The 23,086-nt window shown below is 46.7% G+C and overlaps 1 protein-coding gene across 1 annotated transcript in view; it reads right to left on the bottom strand.

Annotated features, from left to right (window-relative positions):
• Positions 1-23,086, bottom strand: part of nipal2 (NIPA like domain containing 2) — a 93,129-nt gene that overhangs the window by 16,773 nt on the left and 53,270 nt on the right. Inside the window, exons 5-8 of the mRNA XM_078215651.1 lie at positions 20,011-20,132; positions 10,507-10,603; positions 7,915-8,050; positions 3,349-3,437 (exon numbers count right to left, since the gene is read on the bottom strand). Coding sequence (XP_078071777.1) covers positions 3,349-3,437; positions 7,915-8,050; positions 10,507-10,603; positions 20,011-20,132 — 444 coding nt within the window. The remainder of the gene's footprint in view (positions 1-3,348; positions 3,438-7,914; positions 8,051-10,506; positions 10,604-20,010; positions 20,133-23,086) is intronic.

Raw genomic sequence — 23,086 nt, forward strand, 5'->3', positions numbered from 1 at the left:
ATTGACCATGCTAAAAATTGCCCCTTAGTGTCCTGAGATGTGTAGGTTAGAGGGATTAGTGGGTAAAATATGTAGGGATATGGGGGTAGGGCCTGGGTGGGATTGTGGTTGGTGCAGACTTGATGGGCCGAATGGCCTCTTTCTGTACTGTAGGGAGTCTATGATTCTATGACCAGGTAAGGATAGGAACATCAGTATTAGGAGCAGAAGTAGGCAAATTCAGCCCTTCGAGCCTGCTCCGCCATTTAATCAGACCATGGCTGATCTCTCCCTGGTCTCAAATCCACCTTCTCACCTGTTGTCCACATGTCTTTAACCCTCTTTCTATTGAAAATATATCCATCCCCTTCTTGAAAATATTTTAATGATTCAGATTCCACCGCGCTGTGGGACAGCGAGTTCCACAAATTCACCACCCTCTGCGAGAAGTAGTTCCTTCTCATCTTAGTTGTAAATCCACCACCTCTCAACCTATACCTGTGACCTCTTGTTCTAAATCGCCCCACAAGGGGAAACATTTGGTCTACATTTACTTTATCAATCCCTGTTAAAATTTTATATACCTCGATCAGATCCCCTCTCATCCTTCCGAACTCCAGCGAGTACAAACCCAAACTGTTTAATCTCTCCTCGTACATCAACCCTTTCATCCCCAAAATCAATCTGATGAAGGAGGGTAGATTTCTTTACCTAAAGGACATTAGTGAACCAGATGGATTTTTCCAACAATCAACAATGGTCATCAGTAGATTCTCAATTCTGGATTTTTAAAATTAAATTCAAATTCAACATCTGCCATGGCAGGATTCGAACTCCAGTCCCCAGAGCATTAGCTGAGTTTCTGGATTAATAGTCTAGCAATAATACCACCAGACATTGACAAGTATTGACAAGGTAGATGTGAAAAGGATGTTTTCCCTTGTGGGTGAGTCCAGAACAACGGTTTTAAAAGTTAAGAATCACTCTTATAGGACAGAGATAAGGAGAATATTTTTCTCTGAGGGTTGTGTGACTTTAGGACTCTCTACCTCAGAAGGTGGTGGAAACAGGATCACTGAACACTTTTACGGCAGAAGTAGGTGGGTTCCCTCGCTCAACAAGAATCTAAGATGATCCTGGGTAGATGGAAATGTGGAACTGGAAACATGAACAAATCATTCATGATCTTTTGAATGGTAGAGCAGGCTAAAGGGGCTGAATGGCCTTCTATTTCTCAGGTACATTCTCCTCATATTTTCCTGGTTCTTTTTCCAAACGCCTTAAGTCTCTGTTCTCTATTAAAATCCAGTCAGGCACATGGAAAGAAAAACTTCCCCTTAACTTTTTCTGCTTTAAGGAGGCCAAACTCCTCATGTTTTAAGTGAGAAAACCTTATCTTTCTCCTTCACGTACTAGATAGCTGCCTCAGGGCGGCACGGTGGCACAGTGGTTAGCACTGCTGCCTCACAGCGCCAGAGACCCAGGTTCAATTCCAGCCTTGGGTCACTGTCTGTGCGGAGTCTGCACGTTCTCCTTGTGTCTGCGTGGGTTTCCTCTAAGTGCTCTGGTTTCCTCCCGCAATCCAAAGACGTGCGAATTAGGTTGATTGACCATGCTAAATTGCCCCTTGCTGTCAAGGGGGTTAGCAGAGTAAATAGGTGGGGTTACGGGGATAGGGCCTGGGTGGGCCGAATGGATTCCTTCTGCACTGTAGGGATTCTAAATTGTTTAATGTTTTGCTCTAATTTAAAATCCTAGCAGGCATTGTAAGCTGCGTGGTACTGAGTGACAATCTTGCCTGGTTTGGTATTTAAACACACATTAGAAATTTCTGGTTCTTAAATGGCTGGCAGCTTCTTGATAAAACCATCATTAGTTGCTACGGTTATTAATTATTCATTGTGCATGAGTAACATACTGGCTGACCGAATCTCAGCTTATGCTTGCTGCTGACACAAAGATCAGGCTTGTTCTGAATAACAGAACAGGCCACAGTGAGTTTTACAAATGAATTACAGACACCCTGCAGTGACTGCAGCTCTGTAATTAATCCTGTGGGATTGGTGTACAGCTAGAAATATGAAGCCGGATTTTATAGCCTGCTTAGTCCCAAAACTGTAAAATCCCGCCTGAGGTTAACGAACCTTCCCACTGTCCGCCCCTCACCCGCTCCGATTCCCATGGTGGAAGGGGCGGGAAAATTCCAGCCATGTTCTCGCGTGAAGGATAATCTTTTACCCAATTAACGTTTTGGGAGCCCATTGGAAATTTCAAAACTGAGGTTCATAGATTTTTGATCAGTTTAGGGGGATTCAGGACCACGCGGGGTAAAGTGGATGTTCAGATACAGATCATCCATAATCTAACTTGAGGGGCTGAGGGGCCGACGGCTATTCCGATGAAACTGCAATAAGGGGCGGCAAAATCTCAAAAGAATTTTCCAAACATTCACGCCGGTAGGCTTTTCCGGTTCTGCCGACGGCGCAGCCCCACCGCGGGTTTCACGGAGGCGAGGGGTACATTCAGTGGGAAAACCAGTTAACAATGGCAGAACCAAGAGATCCCAACATTGGCCAATGGCGGCTGCCACGAAACACAAGGCGGGTTGCGTGGAAAATCATAGAAACTAGAAGCAGGAGGAGGCCATTCGGCCCTTCGAGCCTGCTCCCCCATTCGTTTTGATCATGGCTGATCATCGAATTCAATATCCTGATCCTCCCCTTCCCCCCCCATATCCCTTGATCCCTTTAGCCCCAAGAGCTATATCTAATTTCTTCTTGAAATCAGACAATGTTTTGGCCTCAACTACTTTCTGTGGGAGTGAATTCCACACTTTCACCACCCTCTGGGTGAAGAACTTTTTCCTCACCTCAGTTCAAAAAAGGTTTACCCCTTATCCTCAAACTTTGAGCCCTCGTTCTTGACTCCCCCACCATCGGGAACATTCTTTCTGAATTACCCTGTCTAACCTGTTAGAATTTTATAAGTTTCTATGAGATCCCCGCTCACTCTTCTAAACTCCAATTAATATAATCCTAACTGACGTCTCTCCTCGTATGACAGACCTGCCATCCCACCCCAAGTCTGTAAAAGTCCAGTGTGAGTGTGTGTCCATTTTCTATTCCTCAGAGGGGGCGGGGGTGGGTGGGCATGGGGGTGGGGTGGGAGGGGGTGGGGTTGGGGATGGGTGGGGGTGGGAGGGGGTGGAGGAGTTGGGGGTTTAGAAGGGAGCATTTGAACAATGTTCCTTTCTTCATGAAGTGAAGACAAAAAGATTCTGAGGTGCTGCTCCCAATAACTGCACCACATTCTAATCTAGCAACAACCTGGACAGTTTATCCAGCAGCATGTAGGGGGGCGTTATCATACCTGCTATGATGGCACTGGTTGTAAAGAAAACAAAGTTGATTGGCACCACTTCTGTCGCGTTATAGAGTTTCATAGCTTGGTTCAAGAATCTGCAAACCAAAAAAAAAAATCATAATTGAAGGCCACGAGTAGCAATCTCTGAATCCAGCCCCGGTAATCCTAACACCTTTTCATACAATGTACAAGAGCTCCAATACAATGAAGAGGAGCAGCCTTTCACTGATATAACAACCCCCTTCACAACCAATCAAGTACTTCTAAAGTGTAATCACATTGTTGTAATGTAGGAATCGCAGCAGAAACATGATTGCACACAGCACAGTCTGGTAATGTCCAGATAAATCTGGTTTTTCTATAAAGAGAGTTCGGTTGTGAGGTAAATATTGTTCTGGACACTGGGCAGAGACCCCTGCTGTTCCACACAGTTGTGTCTGGGACTGCCCAGGGTGGCCTCAGTCTAATGCCTCAATTGAAAGACAGCACCTCTGACAGTGCAGCAGTCCCTTAATACCGCACTACAGCATCAGCCTGGATTACACGCTCAAGATTTTGGGGCAGCACGCTGGCACACAGCGCCAGGGACCTGGATTCGATTCTGGCCTTGGGTCACTGTCTGTGTGGAATCTGCGTGTTCTCCCCGTGTCTGCGTGGGTTTCCTCCAGGTGCTCTGGTTTCCTCCCATAGTCTGAAAGACGTGCAAGTTAGGTGCATTGGCCGTACTAAATTGCTCCTTAGTCTCCCAAAATGTTTCACTAAATTGCCTGTTAGTGCCCAAATGAAGTGTAGATTAGGGGGATCAGCGGGGTAAACATGTGGGGTTGTGGGGATAGAGTGTGGATGGGCCTGGGTAAGATGCTCTGTCGGAGAGTCAGTGCAGACTCGATGGGCCAAATGGCCTCTTTCTGCACTGTAGGGATCCTATGATGATTCTATGAAGGTTCAGAATGAGCCTTGGGCCGAGACTATTGAAATTCAAAGGTGAGAGTGGCATTAAGTCAGTGCGGTGCTGAGGGGGTGCGGCACTGTCAGATTCAATACCAGGGTGCTGGTGTGTGTCAGACCTCAGTGATTGGAGCTGGAGCTACAGCATTGCGGGGAAGCTGGTTATTGTGAGAGGGGGAGAAATGTTACAGAGGATAAGAGGACACTGGCTTCTGCATTAATAAGTCTCACAACACCAGGTTAAAGTCCAACAGGTTTATTTGGTAGCAAATACCATAAGCTTTCGGAGCACTGCTTCTTCGTCATTTCCTTCGAAAGCTTATGGTTTTTGCTACCAAATAAACCTGTTGGACTTTAACCTGGTGTTGTGAGACTTCTTACCGTGTTCACCCCAGTCCAACGCCGGCATCTCCACATTATTCTGCATTAATGAGCAGATACTGCAGAAGGTAACGATGTTTTGGAAGGAGACTGATTAGTGAACCAGAGAGATCAGTTTTAACAAGGGCATAGAGATTGGCCAATCTAAATCGATCATGCTAATTCCCTATCCCCTTCTCCCTCATGTGTTTAGTTTTCCCATAAATGCCCAAGATTGGGACTTCCACATTCTCACCACTCGCTGGATAATGACATTTCTTCTGAATTCCCTCCTGGATTTATTGGTGACTGTCTCATATTGATGCTCTGTGGTTAGTCCCTTTCTCTCTTGCAGAGATTTTGCGCTCACGATTGCTGCGGATGCAAATGGTGGCATCGGAACAAAATCTCACGGGAGATCTCACAGAGGGTAGCAGTCGAAGGGTCTTTTTCCAGCTGGAGGTCTGTGACCAGTGGTGTTCCGCAGGGCTCTGTACTGGGACCTCTGCTATTTGTGATATATATATAAATGATTTGGAAGAAGGTGTAACTGGTGTTATCAGCAAGTTTGCGGATGACACGAAGATAGCTGGACTTGCGTATAGCGATGAACATTGTCGGACAATACAGCAGGATATAGATAGGCTGGAAAATTGGGCGGAGAAATGGCAGATGGAATTTAATCCAGATAAATGCGAAGTGATGCATTTTGGAAGAACTAATGTAGGGGGGAGTTATACAATAAATGGCAGAGCCATCAAGAGTATAGAAACACAGAGGGACCTAGGTGTGCAAGTCCACAATTCCTTGGAGGTGGCAGCACAGGTGAAGAAGGTGGTGAAGAAGGCATATGGTATGCTTGCCTTGATAGGACAGGGTATAGAGTATAAAAGCTGGAGTCTGATGTTGCAGCTGTATAGAACACTGGTTAGGCCACATTTGGAGTACTGCATCCAGTTCTGGTCGCCGCACTACCAGAAGGACGTGGAGGCTTTAGGGAGAGTGCAGAGAAGGTTTACCAGGATGTTGCCTGGTATGGAGGGTCTCAGCTATGAGGAGAGATTGGGTAAACTGGGCTTGTTCTCCCTGGAAAGACGGAGAATGAGGGGAGACCTAATAGAGGTGTACAAAATTATGAAGGGTAAAGATAGGGTGAACAGTGGGAAGCTTTTTCCCAGGTCGGAGGTGACGATCACGAGGGGTCACGGGCTCAAGGTGAGAGGGGCGAGGTATAACTCAGATATTAGAGGGACGTTTTTTACACAGAGAGTGGTGGGGGCCTGGAATGTGCTGCCAAGTAGGGTGGTGGAGGCAGACACGCTGGCATCGTTTAAGACTTACCTGGATAGTCACATGAGCAGTCTGGGAATGGAGGGATACAAATGAATGGTCTAGTTGGACCAATGAGCGGCACAGGCTTGGAGGGCCGAAGGGCTGTTTCCTGTGCTGTACTATTCTTTGTTCTTTGAGTCGGAAATCTCGCCGGTGAGATCTCATTTCCACACCCCCAGGCACCACCCCCTGGCACCCCCCCCCCCCCCCCCCCCCCTCCCCGTCACTGATGTAGCCACGAGATTCTTGCCCAGGTCAGGAACTGCATTTTAATTAATTACAATATAATTAGCGGACTTCCTCGCCAACCCCCCATCCCACATTTGGAAAACATCAACCAAGCGAATGGAACCTGCCAGGGGCACCCAGGTAAGACATGCTCGGGACCCCATAGAGGTCTACAGAGGTCTATAGAGGTCTACAGGGCCTGTTTGGCCCTTCGGCCCAACTTGTCCGTGCCGCCCTTTTTTTTTTAAGACCACTAAGCTAGTCCCAATTGTCAGCGTTTGGCCCATATCCCTCTATACCCATCACATGAGGGAAACAAAACTGGCTCGGTCATAGAGGACAGAGGGTAGCAGTGGAAGGGTGCATTTCTGAATGTGACAAGTGGCATTCCTCAGGGATCAGTGCTGGGACCTTTGCTGTTTGTAATATATATAAATGATTTGGAGTAAAATGTAACTGGTTTGATTAGTAAGTTTGCGGACGACACAAAGGTTGGTGGATTTGCGGATAGCGATGCGGACCATCAGAGGATACAGCAGGGTATAGATCAGTTGGAGACTTGGGCGGAGAGATGGCAGATGGCGTTTAATCCGGACAAAGGTGAGGTAATGCATTTTGGAAGGTCCAATACAGACAGGAAATATACAGTAAGTGGCAGAATCCTTAAGAGTGTTGATAGGCACTGGGATCTGGATGTTGGGCAGCATGGTCGGTGCAGGTTTGGAGGGCTGAAGGGCCTGTTCCTGTGCTGTAATTTTCTTTGTTCTTACCCATGTAACTGTCTAAAAGCTTTTTAAAAGACAAAATTGTACCCACCTCTACGAATACCACTGGCAGCTTGTTCCAGACACTCACCACCCTCTGTGTGAAAAAATTGCCCCTCCGGACCCTTTTGTATCTCTCCCCTCTCACCTTAAACCTATGCCCTCTAGTTTTAGACTCTAGTTTTAGACTCTAGTTTAGGGAAAAGATATTGACTATCTAGCTGATCTATGCCCCTCATTATTTTATAGACCTCTACAAGATCACCCCTTTGCTCCAGACAAAAAGGTCCCAGTCTATCCAGCATCTGCTTATAACTTAAACCAGAGAGTTCCACTGACGGGTGTTCCCCTTATCGATTGAGGGGTTGCCCTTGTGCATGTTGGTGAGTGTCTTGCAGTAATCTGGGGGATCGGAGCACCCTTCTAAAAGAGCGCCCAATCGCTTTGCAGCCGGTTCACTGGTGTGTTTAGGCCCTGCCCCTCCCAGAACTGGTACGTAACTAACCACTCTCCCAAAATGCAGGGTGACTGTGGTTCAGTTCACGCCAGACAGACCAGCGGGAATCACTCCCGTTTGCTTGTTGATTTTTTCAGAAAATTGTGGCGGCACGGTGGTTAGCACTCCTGCCTCACAACGCCAGGGACCTGGGTTCGATTCCCAGCTTGGGTGACTGTGTGGAGTTTGTATGTTCTCCCCATGTCTGCGTGGGTTTCCTCCGGGTGCTCCGGTTTCCTCCCACAGTCCGAAAGACATGCTGGTTCGGTGCATTTGCCGTGCTAAATTCTCCCTCAATGTCCCTGAACAGGTGCCGGAGTGTGGTGACTTGGGGATTAAGTAACTTCATTGCAGTGTTAATGTAAGCCTAGTTGTGACTAATAAATAAACTTTAAAAACTTTAAATGCAAGTCTTTCCTTCCTTCTCAGACTGAAAACACTTACTGTACTTGGAAAATACAAGATGCGACCATAATAACAACCATCACATAGAATACAGGATACTGGAACTGAAGCTGCCCCTTCATGGAACTTGTTATCATTCCAGACACGGCTTTTACGGAGATCACAGTCAGTGAGGCTGTCAAAGACACAATACGGATTATTATACTCACATATGCAAAACTCAAACAAAAACAGAGAATAGGACTGGAATACTGTGTACAGTTTTTGTCTCCATGTTGTGATGACAGTGTACAGTTGCTATAGATATATAGATTGTTTTTTCATACATAAGGGGACTGTTTTAAAGTCCAGTTTTTTCTACAGGCAGTCGGTATGTTTGGAAGGAATGCAACTCAGGTGTTGGGAGAGCAGGATTACTATTCATTTTAGATTTGTACGCTAGAATTCTACTGCCCCGCCCATCACGAATCGGAGCAGGCGAGGGCCATTGACCGTTGACCTCAGGCGGGATTTTCCGGTCTCGGGTTGAGCGACGTCATAAAATCCTACCCGTAATGTTTACTTAGGAAAGAGCTAATGGACTTTTGTTTACAAAAAGAGAAGGTCCCCTGGGATTTTTGATTAAAGGAATGGAAAGTGGGATTAAGTATGCAGGGTCATGTGATAGTATGGTTGATGGGAGGAGCCAGATATGTAGCAGAGAGATAAACAGCTTTTGGTTCTGGCTGGGATTTCTTTAAAGGCAGAGGGCTGCAAGTTGCTCTCGCCACAAAATCTTCCTGAGAGCTTCAAGGCTGTTTACACTTAATGTAGCAAATATATTTATAGGTTGTATTTAAAGTGGTTTTTAAGTCTGTAAGAAGAATGTTGCTTATTTGGAACTGAAACAATGATAAGTTAGAAGTTAGCATTGTTACTATTCACGTTTAAATATTGTTCAATAGGCAATAGTTAAGCTGCTTCATTTGCTTGAGTTCTAGTTAATCTGTGTTATTAAATAAAGTTTGTTTTATTATAAAAGATCCCTAATTTGTCAGCGGAATTCCTCCTGGAGTGAATCATCCTTTCTTCACATTTATGCTAAAATAGAAAGGTTTTTGGGGTTTAGTCTGGCTTCTTAATGTGATTTGGGATTCTGATCCATGGCCCTAACAAAGGATGTGCTTGTCTTTAAATGGGGTGCAAAGAAGGCTCACGAGATTTATTTGTGGGAAGAAGGCGTTGTCCTATTGATGTGAGGCTAAGTTTAGAAGAATGAAAGGTAATCTCATTGAAACATGGAAGATTCTATGAGGGCTGCACAGGGTAGACGCTCTGAGAGGTAATTTCCCCTGGCTGGAGGGGTGGTCTAGAACTTGGAGGCATAGTAAAGTTGTGAATGGTGCTCCAGAAATGCAAGTCTTGTATTTCTTTCTGCATGACTACTTTGATTATCAAGAAGAAAAAGTACCAAAATTTTAACAAAGGAACTTGTAGGGTGATGTTTCATATCTTGGAGTTATGTAGAGATGACACTAGTTTCTCCATGCATGATGCATTTTATTTATAGTTTTAGAATGTCTACTCCATCCTATGACTCTGGGGTCCAGCGCTTCCCTTGTTTGACTTTCCCCGAGTCCTCCAGGCTTAACCAACCTTACAGGATACTGCGAGGCCTGGATAGAGTGGACATGGAGAGGATGTTTCCACTAGTAGGAAAAACTAGAACCAGAGGGCACAACCTCAGGCTAAAGGGATGATCCTTTAAAACAGAGATGAGGAGTGGGATAGCTTGATCTTGGTTTCAGATAAAGCTCGGCACAACATCGTGGGCCGAAGGGCCTGTTCTGTGCTGTACTGTTCTATGTTCTAGGAGGAATTTCTTCAGCCAGAGAGTGGTGAATCTGTGGAATTGTTTGTCGCAGAAGGCTGTGGAGGCCAGGTCATAGAGTGTCTTTAAGACAGAGATAGACAGGTTCTTGATTCATAAGGGGATCAGGAGTAATGGGGAAAAGGCAGGAGAATGGGGATGAGAAAAAAAATCAGCCATGATTGAATGGTGGAGCAGACCCGATGGGCCGAGTGGCCTAATTCTACTCCTACGTCTTATGGTCTTATAACCAATCACAGTGAGCATCAATTGTAAACAGACTCAAACACAGAACAACCAAACCATTGAACACTACTGGTGGCAGAGATGTTTCAAGTTAGCATCGCCCTTCACAGCACATTTCCAGCTCAGAGACATTGCTCTGAGGTGACACTGACTGTATGCGTTGAGTTTTACTGGCACGTCTGTCTGAGGTTCGTACGATCCTGCCCGAGGCCAACGGAGAATGCCGTTCTCTGAGCCTCGCCCACCCCCGGAATTGGGGCGGGCGTGCTGGTAAAATTCTGGCCTATGTTTCCAATAGGGCAGGAACAATTGTCACTTACTACATCAGAACTGTTTTAACGCACACTTCCTCCCAGCTCAGAGCAGCTTTTACAGTAGCCTGGGAATCGTATGCTCCGCATTTCCTTAGTTACACTCTGCAGAGCCGCGGAGACGGAAGGTAAGGAAGTAGCTGATCCCATTGAAACATTTTATTCCTTGTGTAAAGATGGAAAATATTAAATGGAAGCTGTGGCTTCCTGCACAACAGCACTTACCGAGAAGTGAAGACATCAGCAGTAGGATCACTATGTGTTTCATGCCTCTTTTCTTGAAGAGATACAAAAAAATAAGGAACAATATAAATTCCAAACCCTGCGCAAAAGCAGAAACAAAGGTGTGATTATTGTGCTGCACAGCTGAAATTTCACCACAAACACGGAGAATTTGCCTTGTAGAAAAGCAAAAACATTTTCCCAGAGCTGCGACAAAAGAACAGCCCAGTTTTGTGGGGCTTTGTCCTTCACCTAAAATATCCCTGACAAAATAACTCCTCAGAGGCCGGTGTCCAGGCACCACATTCCTTTATTTACAAACTCAATTCCACTCCTAAGAGTGCTTCAGATACACAGTCAGAATCCAGAGTGCCAGTAGACTGGACACTCCTCAATATATACACAGGTGAGACTCCCTGATTGGGCAGGCAATCATGACCTCAATCAGAGAGCTCATACTCAAAAGAGGCCAACCTCATGGGCCTCATTGAGGTCATTACATCTAATGCCACATTGGCTCAAACTTTAAAGCAATGAGGCCTCTTAAAAGGTAAGCAAGAGGAGTGTGGCCTGATGGGACATTGGCACTGAGGGCAGAATTTTCCCCTCCCGCCCCCCCACAGGAATCGCAGCGTGCGGGGCCGGACTGTGCAAAGGACTGTTGACCTCGGGCAGGAATTTCCAGCCTTGGGGCGAACGCGGCTGGAAAACCCCACCCGAGTCTCCGAATGCACATTCACTTCACCAAGCACCAAGTAACTGTTCGGAGTTGCATTTATGGATATTTGCTCAGCAAAATGGCTGCCAAAGGGCTGCTCAAGTTCTGAAGAAGACCCACAGGGACTCAAAACGTGAATTCTTGTTTCTCTCTCCACAGATGCAGGCCAGGACAGGTCCAATATACAGGCCAAGTCATGCCCAGAACACAAGCCTAGACAGGCCCCACATACTGACCAGGTCAGGCCCAATATGCAGGTCAGGTCTGTTCCATCAAACTATGAGGCTCCATTTTAACTCTGTCTAATTGAATGGGTTTTTGAATGAGCTAAAAAAAAAATCTCCTCCAAACCAAGCGCTCCTGTGAACCATCCAGACTCACCAGGATTAAAACACAATTAAGAGGAAAGAAAGGATCATAGAGTTAATGATGAGAAAGAATGTGAAAGGAACAAAAAAAGGAGGAATGAAGGCTGAAAACAGGCAGAAGAAAAATGTCCCGGAGAATAGAAAGAAATAACGCGATTAGAAAAGCAGAAAGAGAAGGCTTGTGATTTATTTTTGAAATAAAAAAGTCACACTGACAAGCTGTACAAGTCGACCTGTCAGGGCAGATCATCGTCCCTCACAACACTGTCAAACAGAATAATCAAGTAATTCTCCCCAAATTCATATCAGTGCTACATTCTGAGGAAAAAAGTTAGAGACAACTTTTAAAATGCATGTTTTACATAGCCTGGTACACAGCGCCAGGGACCCGGGTTCGATTCCGGGCTTGGGTCACTGTCTGTGTGGAGTCTGCACATTCTCCCCGTGTCTGCATGGTTTTTTTATTCATTCGTGGGACATGGGCGTCACTGGCTGGCCAGTACTTATTGCCCATCCCTAGATGCCCATCCCTGAGGGCAGTTGAGAGTCAACCCCACTGTATATTGGACCTGTCCTGGCCTGCATATTGGGCCTGCCTTGGTCAGTATGAGGAGCCTGTCTAGGCTTGCATTCTGGGCATGACTTGGCCTGTATATTGAGCCTGTGGATCTGGAATCTCATGTAGACCAGACCGGGTAAGGATGGCAGATTTCCTTCCCTAAAGGACATTAGTGAACCAGATGGGTTTTTCCAACAATCGACAATGGTTTTGTGGTCATCAGTAGATTCTTAATCCCAAATATTTTTTATTGAATTCAAATTCCACTATCTACCATGGTGGGATTCGAACCCGGGTCCCCAAGACATTAGCTGAGTTTCTGGGTGAATAGTCGAGTGATAATACCACTAGGCCATCGTCTCCCCCTCCAGATGCTCCAATTTCCTCCTATATTCTAAAAGAGTACTGGTTAGGGTGCATTGGCCATGCTAAATTCTCCTTCAGTGTATCCGAACAGGCACCAGAGTGTGGCGACTTGGGGATTTTCACTGTAACTCCATTGCAGTGTTAATGTAAGCCTACTGTGACACTAATAAATAAACTTTAAACATCTCAGTTTATATGTGTACTTTTATTCGGAGTTGGGCTATGTTAACTGAAAGTAAGTTACGGTGGAAATGAGAGTCCCTGTAATGGCTGAATACCCTGCCAATTACAAAATGAGTATTGGCCACATTAACGGCTCCACTTTAAGTTGCTGAGGTCCCAAGCTCTAGAATCTTTGTAATTCTCTACCCCAGAGGGCTGGAGGCTCAGTCATCAAGTACAGTTAAGGTAGACATTGATAGATTTCTAATCAGCAATAATGAAAGGGATAATGGGGATAAAAGTGGGTAAAAAGCATTGAAGTGTCCGATGAACATACTGAATGGCGGAGCAGGCTCGATGGGCTGAATGGCCTACTCCTGTCCCTAAAGAATTCCCTCCCTAAACCTTTTCAATTCCCACCTTTTCTTTAAAACACTCCTTAAAACTTGCCTCTTTGACCAAGCTCTTGGTCATCGAGCCTGATGTCTCCTTACGTGGCTTGGAGTCAGATTTTGCCTGCTAAACTCTCTTGTGAGGTGGCTTGGGACATTTTACTGTGTTAAAGGTGCTATATAAATTCAGATTGTTGAATGCAAAGAAAGAGCGTGGGTGGCAGTTACGACAGTGTTAGTGAGACTCGGAATAATAAACTGTTGGATAGCAATAGGTAAAAATAAATAGTTAAAAATAAAATATAAAAAAGTAGCTTCTGGAAGTGATTAAAAATAAGACAAGGGAGAAAATAGGTAGCAAATGAAGTGGTTATAAAATTCCCAAGGGAATAAGAAAACTTACTGACTAAAACTCTACCACAACAGAAATCTCCATTGGCCTCAGGTGGGATTTTACGATTTCGCCCGAGCAAAGGAGTAAAATCCCGCCCACTGCCTTTGGACAAGAGCAGCCGAGGAACTTCATTAACGGCTTAAACTGAGCAGGGGATGGTTAGAGCTGGTGCATTGATTAGCCAGGAATTCTCAGAGGAAAGCTAGCAGGAAGTGACATAGAATACATGGAATTTACAGAAGCAGGCCATTCAGCCCGCCTTACCAACGCTACATTTAGGTTTCACTCGAACTTCCTCCCATTTACCATGGCTAATCCCCAACCCACACATTTTAGGGACCCAAAGGGGCAGGAAATTCAGAGGGGTTTTGAGAAAAAACTTTTTCACTCAGAGGGGGACGGGAATCTGGAATGCGCTGGCTGCAAAGGCAGCGGAGGCTGGAAACCTTTAAAATGTATTTGGATGAGCATTGAAAGGTCATAACATTCAAAGATATGGGACAAGTGTAGGAAAATGGGATTAGCATTAGCGCGACTTTAGTGGTAGTTATTGTTGGCACAAGCTCGATGGGCCTTCTCTGCACTGTATGACCCTACCCTACATCATCTCACACTAATGAAGGGTGAAATCTTCCAGTTTTTAGCCTAGGTTTGATGGTGGAGGCAGAAGTGGGAGCATTTCTCACCGGGGCAGGTGGGGGGGGGTGGGGGGACCACAAGATTCCACCCAACAGAATGTCTACTCCTTTCTCCCTTAGGTGTTTATTTAGCTTCTCCTTAGCTGCAGTTTTTCTCTCCACCTCAGTTACTTCTTGCAGGAGCGAGTTCTGCATTTTAATGACTCTCCAGGTCGTACCTCACACTGCGATATTCAATAATTGTAAATAAACTTAGGAAGTAAAGGGAACTTCATTTTCACTGATGGGGTGGGGGGGAGGTGGGGGGGAGGGGGAGGCGGCAGTGAGTGGGGGGCGGGGGGGGGGGTGGTGGGAATGCAGGGCTATATCTGCAGGGAGAGATGGTGTAAATAGAGTGGGAGGATGTAAACATCGAACAAAGCCACGGCTGTGACCTATCAATTCCACAGAGTTGCTTTGCCACCGAGAGTCTCCCTCTGTTCCTGGATCACACTGAAATAAAACAAAATGTCACAGGTGTAATGTACTTAAACCGTCGCAGAAGGGGAGGCGATGGCCTAGTGGTGTTATCGCTAAACTATTAATCCAGAAACTCAGCCAATGTTCTGGGGACTGGGATTTGAATCATAGAGTCATAGAGGTTTACAGCATGGAAACAGGCCCTTCGGCCCAACTTGTCCCTGCTGCCCTTTTTTTAAAAACCCCTAAGCTAATCCCAATTGCCCGCATTTGGCCCATATCCCTCTATACCCATCATACCCTTGTAACTATCTAAATGCTTTTTAAAAGACAAAATTGTACCCGCCTGCCAAGGCAGTTGGTGGAATTTAAATTCAATAAAAAAATCAGGAATTAAGAATCTACTGATGACCATGAAACCATTGTCGATTGTCGGAAAAACCTATCTGGTTCACTAATGTCCTTTAGTAAGAAGTCTCACAGCACCAGGTGAAGGAGCAGCGCTCCGAAAGCTCGTGCTACCAAATAAACCTGTTGGACTTCAACCTGGTGTTGTGAGACTTCTTACTGTGCCCACCCCCATCCAACACCAGTATCTCCACATAATGTCTCTTTAAAACAGCACAGCAGAAGAGGGTCACCTGGCTTGAGGGAACAATGGGAACTGAGAGCCTTCTCTGCACTGTATGACCCATTCATTGGGTGCAGTCCTCCCTCTCGTACAGAATCCGCCAGAAGCCATGTAGTCATAGAATCATAGAATGTACGGCACAGAGACAGGCCATTCGACCCAAACTGGTCCATGCCGACCAAAAAGCCCGTCTAAGCAAACCCTATTTGCATTTGGCCCATATCCCTCTAAACCTTTCCTATCCATGTATCTGTCCAAATGCCCTTTTAAATGTTGTCAATGTCCCTGCCTCAACCACTTCCCCCGACAGCTCATTCCACCCTCTGTGTAAAAAAGTTGCTCCTCAGGTTCCCATTAATTCTTTCTCCTCTCAGTGTTAACAGATAAAGGCTGGAGATGCTGGAAACTGTCAGCATGTCTGACAGCTTCTGTGGAGAGAGAATAGAGCCCGGACCAGACTCAAAACGTTGCCTCTATTCTCTCTCCACAGATGCTGTCAGACCTGCTGCGATTTTTCAGCATTTTCTGTTTTTGTTTCAGATTCCAGCATCCGCAGTATTTTGCTTTTATGTAAAGGCTGGAGCTCCGCCCCACGGTTGCCAGGGGCCCTGTCCCTGATCTCTCTTTATCAATAAATACCATCTGTTCCTAACGAAGCTTGAACTGCGTTGACATCGCCTGAGGGGTGCCACACTACTACACTGGGATTTGCTTAGTTTGTGACAAAAATTAGTTCCAATGTGACAGAAACTCAGTTCCTGAGGGAATGGGGAGGGGCCATAAAGAGTTAACACAGATGACAGGATTAATAATCAGTTAGGAGCAAAGGGGTGTGACATAAGAACTAGGAGCAGGAGAAGGCCATCTGGCCCCTCGAACCTGCTCTGCTATTCAATAAGATCATGGCTAATCTCCCTGCTCTCAAATCCACCTCCCCACCTGTTCCCATAACCCTTAATTCCTTTACTGTTCAAAAATCTATCTATCTTTGCCTTAAAAACATTCAGTGAGGTAGCGTCAACTGCTTCACTGGGCAGGGAATTCCACAGATTCACAGCCCTTTGGGTGAAGAAGTTCCTCCTCAACTCAGTCCTAAATCTGCTCCCCCTTATTTTGAGGCTATGCCCCCTAGTTCTAGTTTCACCCGCCAGTGGAAACAACCTCCCTGCTTCTACCTTATCTATTCCCTTCATAATCTTATATGTTTCTATAAGATCTTCCCTCATTCTTCTGAATTCCAATGAGTATGTCTAAGAGGTATCTAAAAGCAACTCGCCTGTTATCGAGATAACAGGCACATGTGTTGTCTTTGTGACTCGATTAACCACTCCCCACCTCTCCTGTCAGCCCCACCTCCCCTCAGACCACCGCCACCCTCAGCCCAGTTACAGGCAATGCTGACACACAGACAGATGCACAGTTCGCTCCAGCGTGCACTCCTCCATGCAGATACGCACTCACACAGAAGCATGTCAAACAGCTAGTCAAACATTACCAGGAGCGGCTTTACATAATTCGAAGGTTGTCCTATTCATAGTGCTGGCACTTTGCCAGGACACACACGAGTGACTGGCAGCAAAGAGCACTATTTTCTGTTAGAATAATTACCCAGCAAACGCTGAGAGGCTGGCTGGAATCTCACAGCTATTGAGTCCTGTTCTGTTTTATATATTTTTCAATGCGGGAAGTGGGAGGTGATTCATTTTGGAAGGAGGAATATGGAGATGCAATATAAAATAAATTCTTAAAGAGGGTGCAGGAGCAGAGGGAGCTGGGTATATCTGTGCATAAATCATTGCCGGTGACAGAACAGATTGGGAAACAGTTGTTAAAGCTTTATTAAGAGGGGCACAGAGTACCAGAGTAAGGAGTTAGTGTTGAGATTGTGTGGCTAGAGTATTGTGGGCAGTTCTGGGTGCCACCAAATTGCAGAACTGTCGCAGCATGAAAGGAGGCACGGCGGCACAGTGGTTAGCACTCTGCTTCACAGCTCCAGGGACCTGGGTTTGATTCCCGGCTCGGGTCACTGTCTGTGTGGAGTTTGCACATTCTCCCGTGTCTGCGTGGGTTTCCTCCGGGTGCTACGGTTTCCTCCCACAGTCCAAAGATGTGCGGGTTAGGTTGATTGGCCAGGTTAAAAATTGCCCCTTAGTGTCCTGAGATGTGTAGGTTAGAGGGATTAGCGGGTAAATGTGTAGGGATATGGGGGTAGGGCCTGGGTGGGATTGTGGTCGGTGCAGACTCGATGGGCCAAATGGCCTCTTTCTGCATTGTCGGCTTTCTATGATTCTATGAGGCCATTCGGCCCATTGGGTGGAATTTTACAGGCTCACCCCACCTTTCGATGGACAGAGCGAGCCAGTAAAATCGCACAAGAGCCAAGAAATCAGGGTCACGCGCGATATCTCAGCTCTCGCGATTTCACGAGAGCCGCATTTCCGGCACAGTCAGCCTCTCGCCCACTTCCCGCAAGAGACTGAGTAACTTATTTAAACATATTCTAACGTTAATTTCCACTTGTTTAGGGAGCCCAGCGTTCATTCATGCGGGCTCGCTTGCCTTTATGGCCTCGCCGGGAGAGACACAGGCCCGATGGGCTGAATGGCCTCCCATGCTGTATATTTCCATGATTCACCTCTGGTCTGGGCCCTTGGCTGATCTCAGTTGGAGCAGCAACACAAGTGCTAAAGTTGGACTCTGTCTCCTTCAGTTTGGGAGAAAATCCAATTGTAATTCATTAGACCCTGCTGGGAAAAACATTAATGAACACTCATGAATATTCATGAATTTGGGGCATTGAATATAGGAATTGGAAAATCATGTTGCAGCTGTATAAGACTTTGGTTAGGCCACATTTGGAGAATTGTGTACAATTCTGGTCGCCGCATTACCAGAAGGATGTTTGATGCATTGGAAAGGCTGCAGAAGAGATTTACCAGGATGTTGCCTGGTTTGGAGGATATGGACTATGAAGAAAGGTTGAATAAACTTGGATTGTTTTCATTGGAGCGTCGGAGGATGAGGGGGGACCTGATAGAGGTTTACAAGATTATGACAGGCTTGGATAGGGTGGATAGTCAGAGTCTTTTTCCCAGGGTCAAAGGATCAGTTACTCTGGGGCATAGGTTGAAAGTGAGAGGGGGAAAGTTTAAAAGAGATATAAGGGGCAAGTTTTTCACTCAGAGGGTGGTGAATGCCTGGAATGCGCTGCCGGAGGAGGTGGTGGAAGCAGATTCTATAACAACGTTCAAGAGGCATCTGGATAGATACATGAATAGGCAGGAAATAGAGGGATATGGACCACATAGAGACAAGAAAATATTAGATTCAGGAGACATCTATGTCGGCACAGACTTGGTGGGCTGAAGGGCCTGTTCCTGTGCTATACTGTTCTTTGTATGATCTTATTCAAGCTGAGTGAGAGGGAACAACACTCCAAGATGTTTCAAACTTAAAGTCAAAAAATAGATCAAGCTGCATTGTGGGAGAGTCTGGGGGTGTGGGGGTGTGTGGGGGGAGCGGGGGGGGGGGGGGGAGGATGCAGGGAGAGGGGGCGCAGAGTGTGGGGAGGTGATGGGGAGTCTTTCACAGGAAGGCCTGAAGCTGCAGCTGAAGACTTGGACTCTGTGAGGGTCTCGAGGCCTGCATTGCACCCACCACCACCAACTCCTGCTCTTAGAGAATGAAACTGTTTGGAACAGAAAGGCAGCAGCAACGGTTGTCTGAACTGGTCTTGTGTACCTTACAATGGAACTCCAGTGTTACTAGTGCCCATAATACTGATTTTTTTGCTGTAATCTGAAATGTTTGAACTATTTCTTTCCTTCTGGGCCAGTCTGCCATGAGGAGGACATTTCTAAACTGCCGGCCTGTTCCCCACTGCCTCCAGGGACCTGGAGACCAACTGGAAAATTCCAGTCAGCCTCACTAGGCCTTTGTTCAGTTGAGACCCAGCACGTAGGTGGATAGCCCTAACTATCTCCCCATCCCCGCACCCCCCCGCACTCTGGGGAAAACGGCCTCGGGATGGAATGGAGCTGGGGGAACCTGGCGTGAAGATCGGCAGCATGAGATTCCATGTCCTTCCAGATCGGGGCTTCAAAACCCAAGATCATATAGCGCCCCAGTCATTCATTTATCTGTCTCTGCTTGAAATAGATGATCAAACATCAATAGTGGGCGCGTATCACAGACTGGTGGGAACAACATCTGAATGCTTTGGAAGGCCACTGGACCCTGGCACAGTGGTTAGTGCTGCTGCCTCACAGCGTCAGGGACCTGGGTTCGATTCCAGTCTTGCTGTCACTGTCTGTGTGGAGTTTGTTTGGTCCCCCGCCGTGTCTGTGTGGACTTCCTCCGGGTGCTCCGGTTTCCTCCCACAGTCCAAAAGATATGCAGGTTAGGTGGATTGGCCATGCTAAATTGCCCCTTAGTGTCCAAAGATGTGTAGGATAGAGGGATTAGCCATGGGAAATGCACGGGGTTACAAGGATAGCGCCTGGGTAAGATGCTCTTTCAGAACGTCTGTGTAGACTTGATGGGCCAAATCATAGAATCCCTGCAGTGCAGGAGGAGGCATTTGGCCCATTGAGTCTACACTGACATCAATCCCACCCAGTCCCTATCCGCATAACCCCCACATATTTAACCTGTTAACCTACCTGACACTAAGGGGTAATTTGACATAGCCAATCAATCTACTCTGCGCATCTTTGGACTATGGGAGGAAACCGGAACACCCGGAGGAAACCCAAATGCCCTCCTTCTGCACTGTATGGGTTATATATATATAATACACACCTCATTTCAGAGTGACTTACCAAGTAAACCAGAAACGGCCAACTGACAATATATTTATGAATTTTAGCGGCTGTGATCTCCTGTTGGACGTTAATGGCAAAAGTCACCAGAAGATATGTCCCCAGCACGGCCAGTGATCCCCCTGCAGGAAAAACGAACAACAGGGCAGATTTAAACCAGTCCGGGCATCAGCCAGAGATCATTTCATAAACAGAGTCTTATCAGATCTTCCTCCTGCGTTCCTGGCCCAAATAGATCCGGTCACAGTTAATCCTGAAGTTCCCAATGCTTCTTAATGACTTCTGCCTTATTGGACAGAGAGTTTGTCCATGGATATTTCGAGGGAATCATATTGGGGATGGGAATGATGTCCGGGGCTGGATGCCAGTGAGCAATGGGTAGTTGGCTCAACTGATTAGAAGCCCGAGGCCTCTTATCAGGGGCTGACGGGGATTTTCCATTTGGTCTCCAGGTGTCCTGAGGCAATGGGAAATCGGCTGGCTAGCCGGACATGGCCTCCCAGGAGAGCATATATCGTGATGCCCAATTCTACCTGGGATAGACATGAGATCATTATTTTACCTGCCATGGTTCAGGTGTGTTTCAACCTCTCCAAGGCCTCACCCCCACCTCCGTCTCTCTGAACCTCCTCTTTCCCGACTACTCTCTGAGAGTTCTGCCTTCCTCCAACTCTGGCCTCTTGGGCATCCCCGATATTCGTCGCTTCCTCCGGGCTTTCAGCTGTCTGGGCCCTAAGCTCTGGAATTCCCTCCCTAAACCTCTCTCTCTTCCTTTGAAAAGCTTGAGACCAGCCTGCAGGTTAGGTGGATTGGCTGTGCTAAATTCTCCCTCAGTGTACCCGAACAGGCACCAGAGTGTGGCGACTAGGGGATTTTCACAGTAACTTCATTGGAGTGTTAATGTAAGCCTACTTATGATGCTAATAAATAAACCTTAACCAATTCCAAAAAAGAGTCTTGTTCAACTTGAAGCGTTAACCTTGGGCGGGATTCTCCCATTTTGAGACTGAATACAGAGACGGGAAGCTCTGGCAGTGCCTGTCCCACTGACCAGGATGGCAGGATCCCGCGCCAGATTCTGCTTGGGAAGCTCATTAATTATGGATAAGAGAATTTCTCTCTGGCTCTCCTGGGGGGCCAGCAGCCGATTTCTCCACCCGCCCTCACTTGGTTCGAAGGTCCCGATGCTATATTTAAACACCAGTTCAGTACACTCATATCCATAGAACCATAGAAAATTACAGCTCAGAAACAGGCCTTTTGGCCCTTCTTGTCCGTGCCGAACCATTTTATGCCTAGTCCCACTGACCTGCACTTGGACCATATCCCTCCACACCCCTCTCATCCATGAATCCGCCCAAGTTTTTCTTAAATGTTAAAAGTGACCCCGCATTTACCACTTTATCTGGCAGCTCATTCCACACTCCCACCACTCTCTGCGTGAAGAAGCCCCCCCTAATATTCCCTTTAAACTTTTCTCCTTTCACCCTTAACCCATGCCCTCTGGTTTTTTTCTCCCCTAGCCTCAGCGGAAAAAGCCTGCTTGCATTCACTCTATCTATACCCATCAAAATCTTATACACCTCTATCAAATCTCCCCTCAATCTTCTACGCTCCAGGGAATAAAGTCCCAATCTATTCAATCTCTCTCTGTAACTCAGCTTCTCAAGTCCCGGCAACATCCTTGTGAACCTTCTCTGCACTCTTTCAATCTTATTTACATCCTTCCTGTAACTAGGTGACCAAAACTGTACACAATACTCCAAATTCGGCCTCACCAATGCCTTATATAACCTTACCATAACACTCCAACTTTTATACTCGATACTCCGATTTATAAAGGCCAATGTACCAAAGGCACTCTTTACGACCCTATCCACCTGTGATGTCACTTTTAGGGAATTCTGTACCTGTATTCCCAGATCCCTCTGTTCAACTGCACTCTTCAGAGTCCTACCATTTACCCTGTACGTTCTACTTTGGTTTGTCCCTCTCATGTCCTTTGGGGGCATGGGTTGAGAGAGAGAGGGGGAAAGTTTAGAGGTTTACAAGATTATGACAGGCTTGGATAGAGTGGATAGTCAGAGTCTTTTTCCCAGGGTCGAAGGTCAATTACCCGGGGGCAGAGGTTGAGTGAGAGGGGGTAAGTTTAAAAGAGGTGTAAGGGGCAAGTTTTTCACACACAGAGTGGTGAATGCCTCGAACGCGCTGCTGGAGGAGGTGTTGGAACAGGGGCGACATGGTGGCACAGTAGTTGGCACTGCTGCCTCACAGTGCCAAGGACCCAGGTTCAATTCTAGTCTTTGGTCACTGTGTGGAGTTTGCACATTCTCCCCGTGTCTGCATGGGTTTCCTCCGAGTGCTCCATTTTCCTCCCACAGTCCAAAGATGCGCGGGTTAGGTGCATCGGCCATGTTAAATTGACCCTAGAGTCAAGGTAAATATGTGGGGTTATGGGAATAGAGCCTGGATGGGATTGTGGTCAGTGCAGACTCGATGGGCCAAATGGCCTCCACCTGCACTGCAGTTATTCTATGATATAAAATTCTATAACAACATTCAAGAGGCATCTGGATAGATACATGATTAGGCAGGGAATAGAGGACCACGTAGAGGCAAGAAAATATTAGATTACAAACTTGGTGGGCCAAAGGGCCTGTTACTGTGCTCTCCAGCCCACCTGTCTTCACCAGACTGTTCAGGATGTCAGCAACCCAGAGGGAAAAGGCTCGCAGCCTCAAGAGGAAGTTTGTGCCTTGATTCAACCACCCTCCCCTACTCCCCAAGCCCATCATCCACGAGGCACCCATATATCACTTGAACTTCTATCCACCACGTATAGAGTTTTCATCCTTCCAGTGACGATGTGGTATCCTGTCGGCCCCTGGTTTCTGAGCTCCACACACACACACACACACACACACACACACACACACACACACACACACACACACACACACACACACCCCTCACCCCCACCTCACCTTACACCCCACTCTCGGTCGAACTGCGGACCGTTGTTGCCATGGCTGCATGAATCCCGCAGCTCAGTGCTGCCCAGACAGACACTGATGTG

The sequence above is a fragment of the Mustelus asterias genome, chromosome 7 (genome assembly GCF_964213995.1).
Source record: "Mustelus asterias chromosome 7, sMusAst1.hap1.1, whole genome shotgun sequence".
Taxonomy (NCBI): Eukaryota; Metazoa; Chordata; class Chondrichthyes; order Carcharhiniformes; family Triakidae; genus Mustelus; species Mustelus asterias.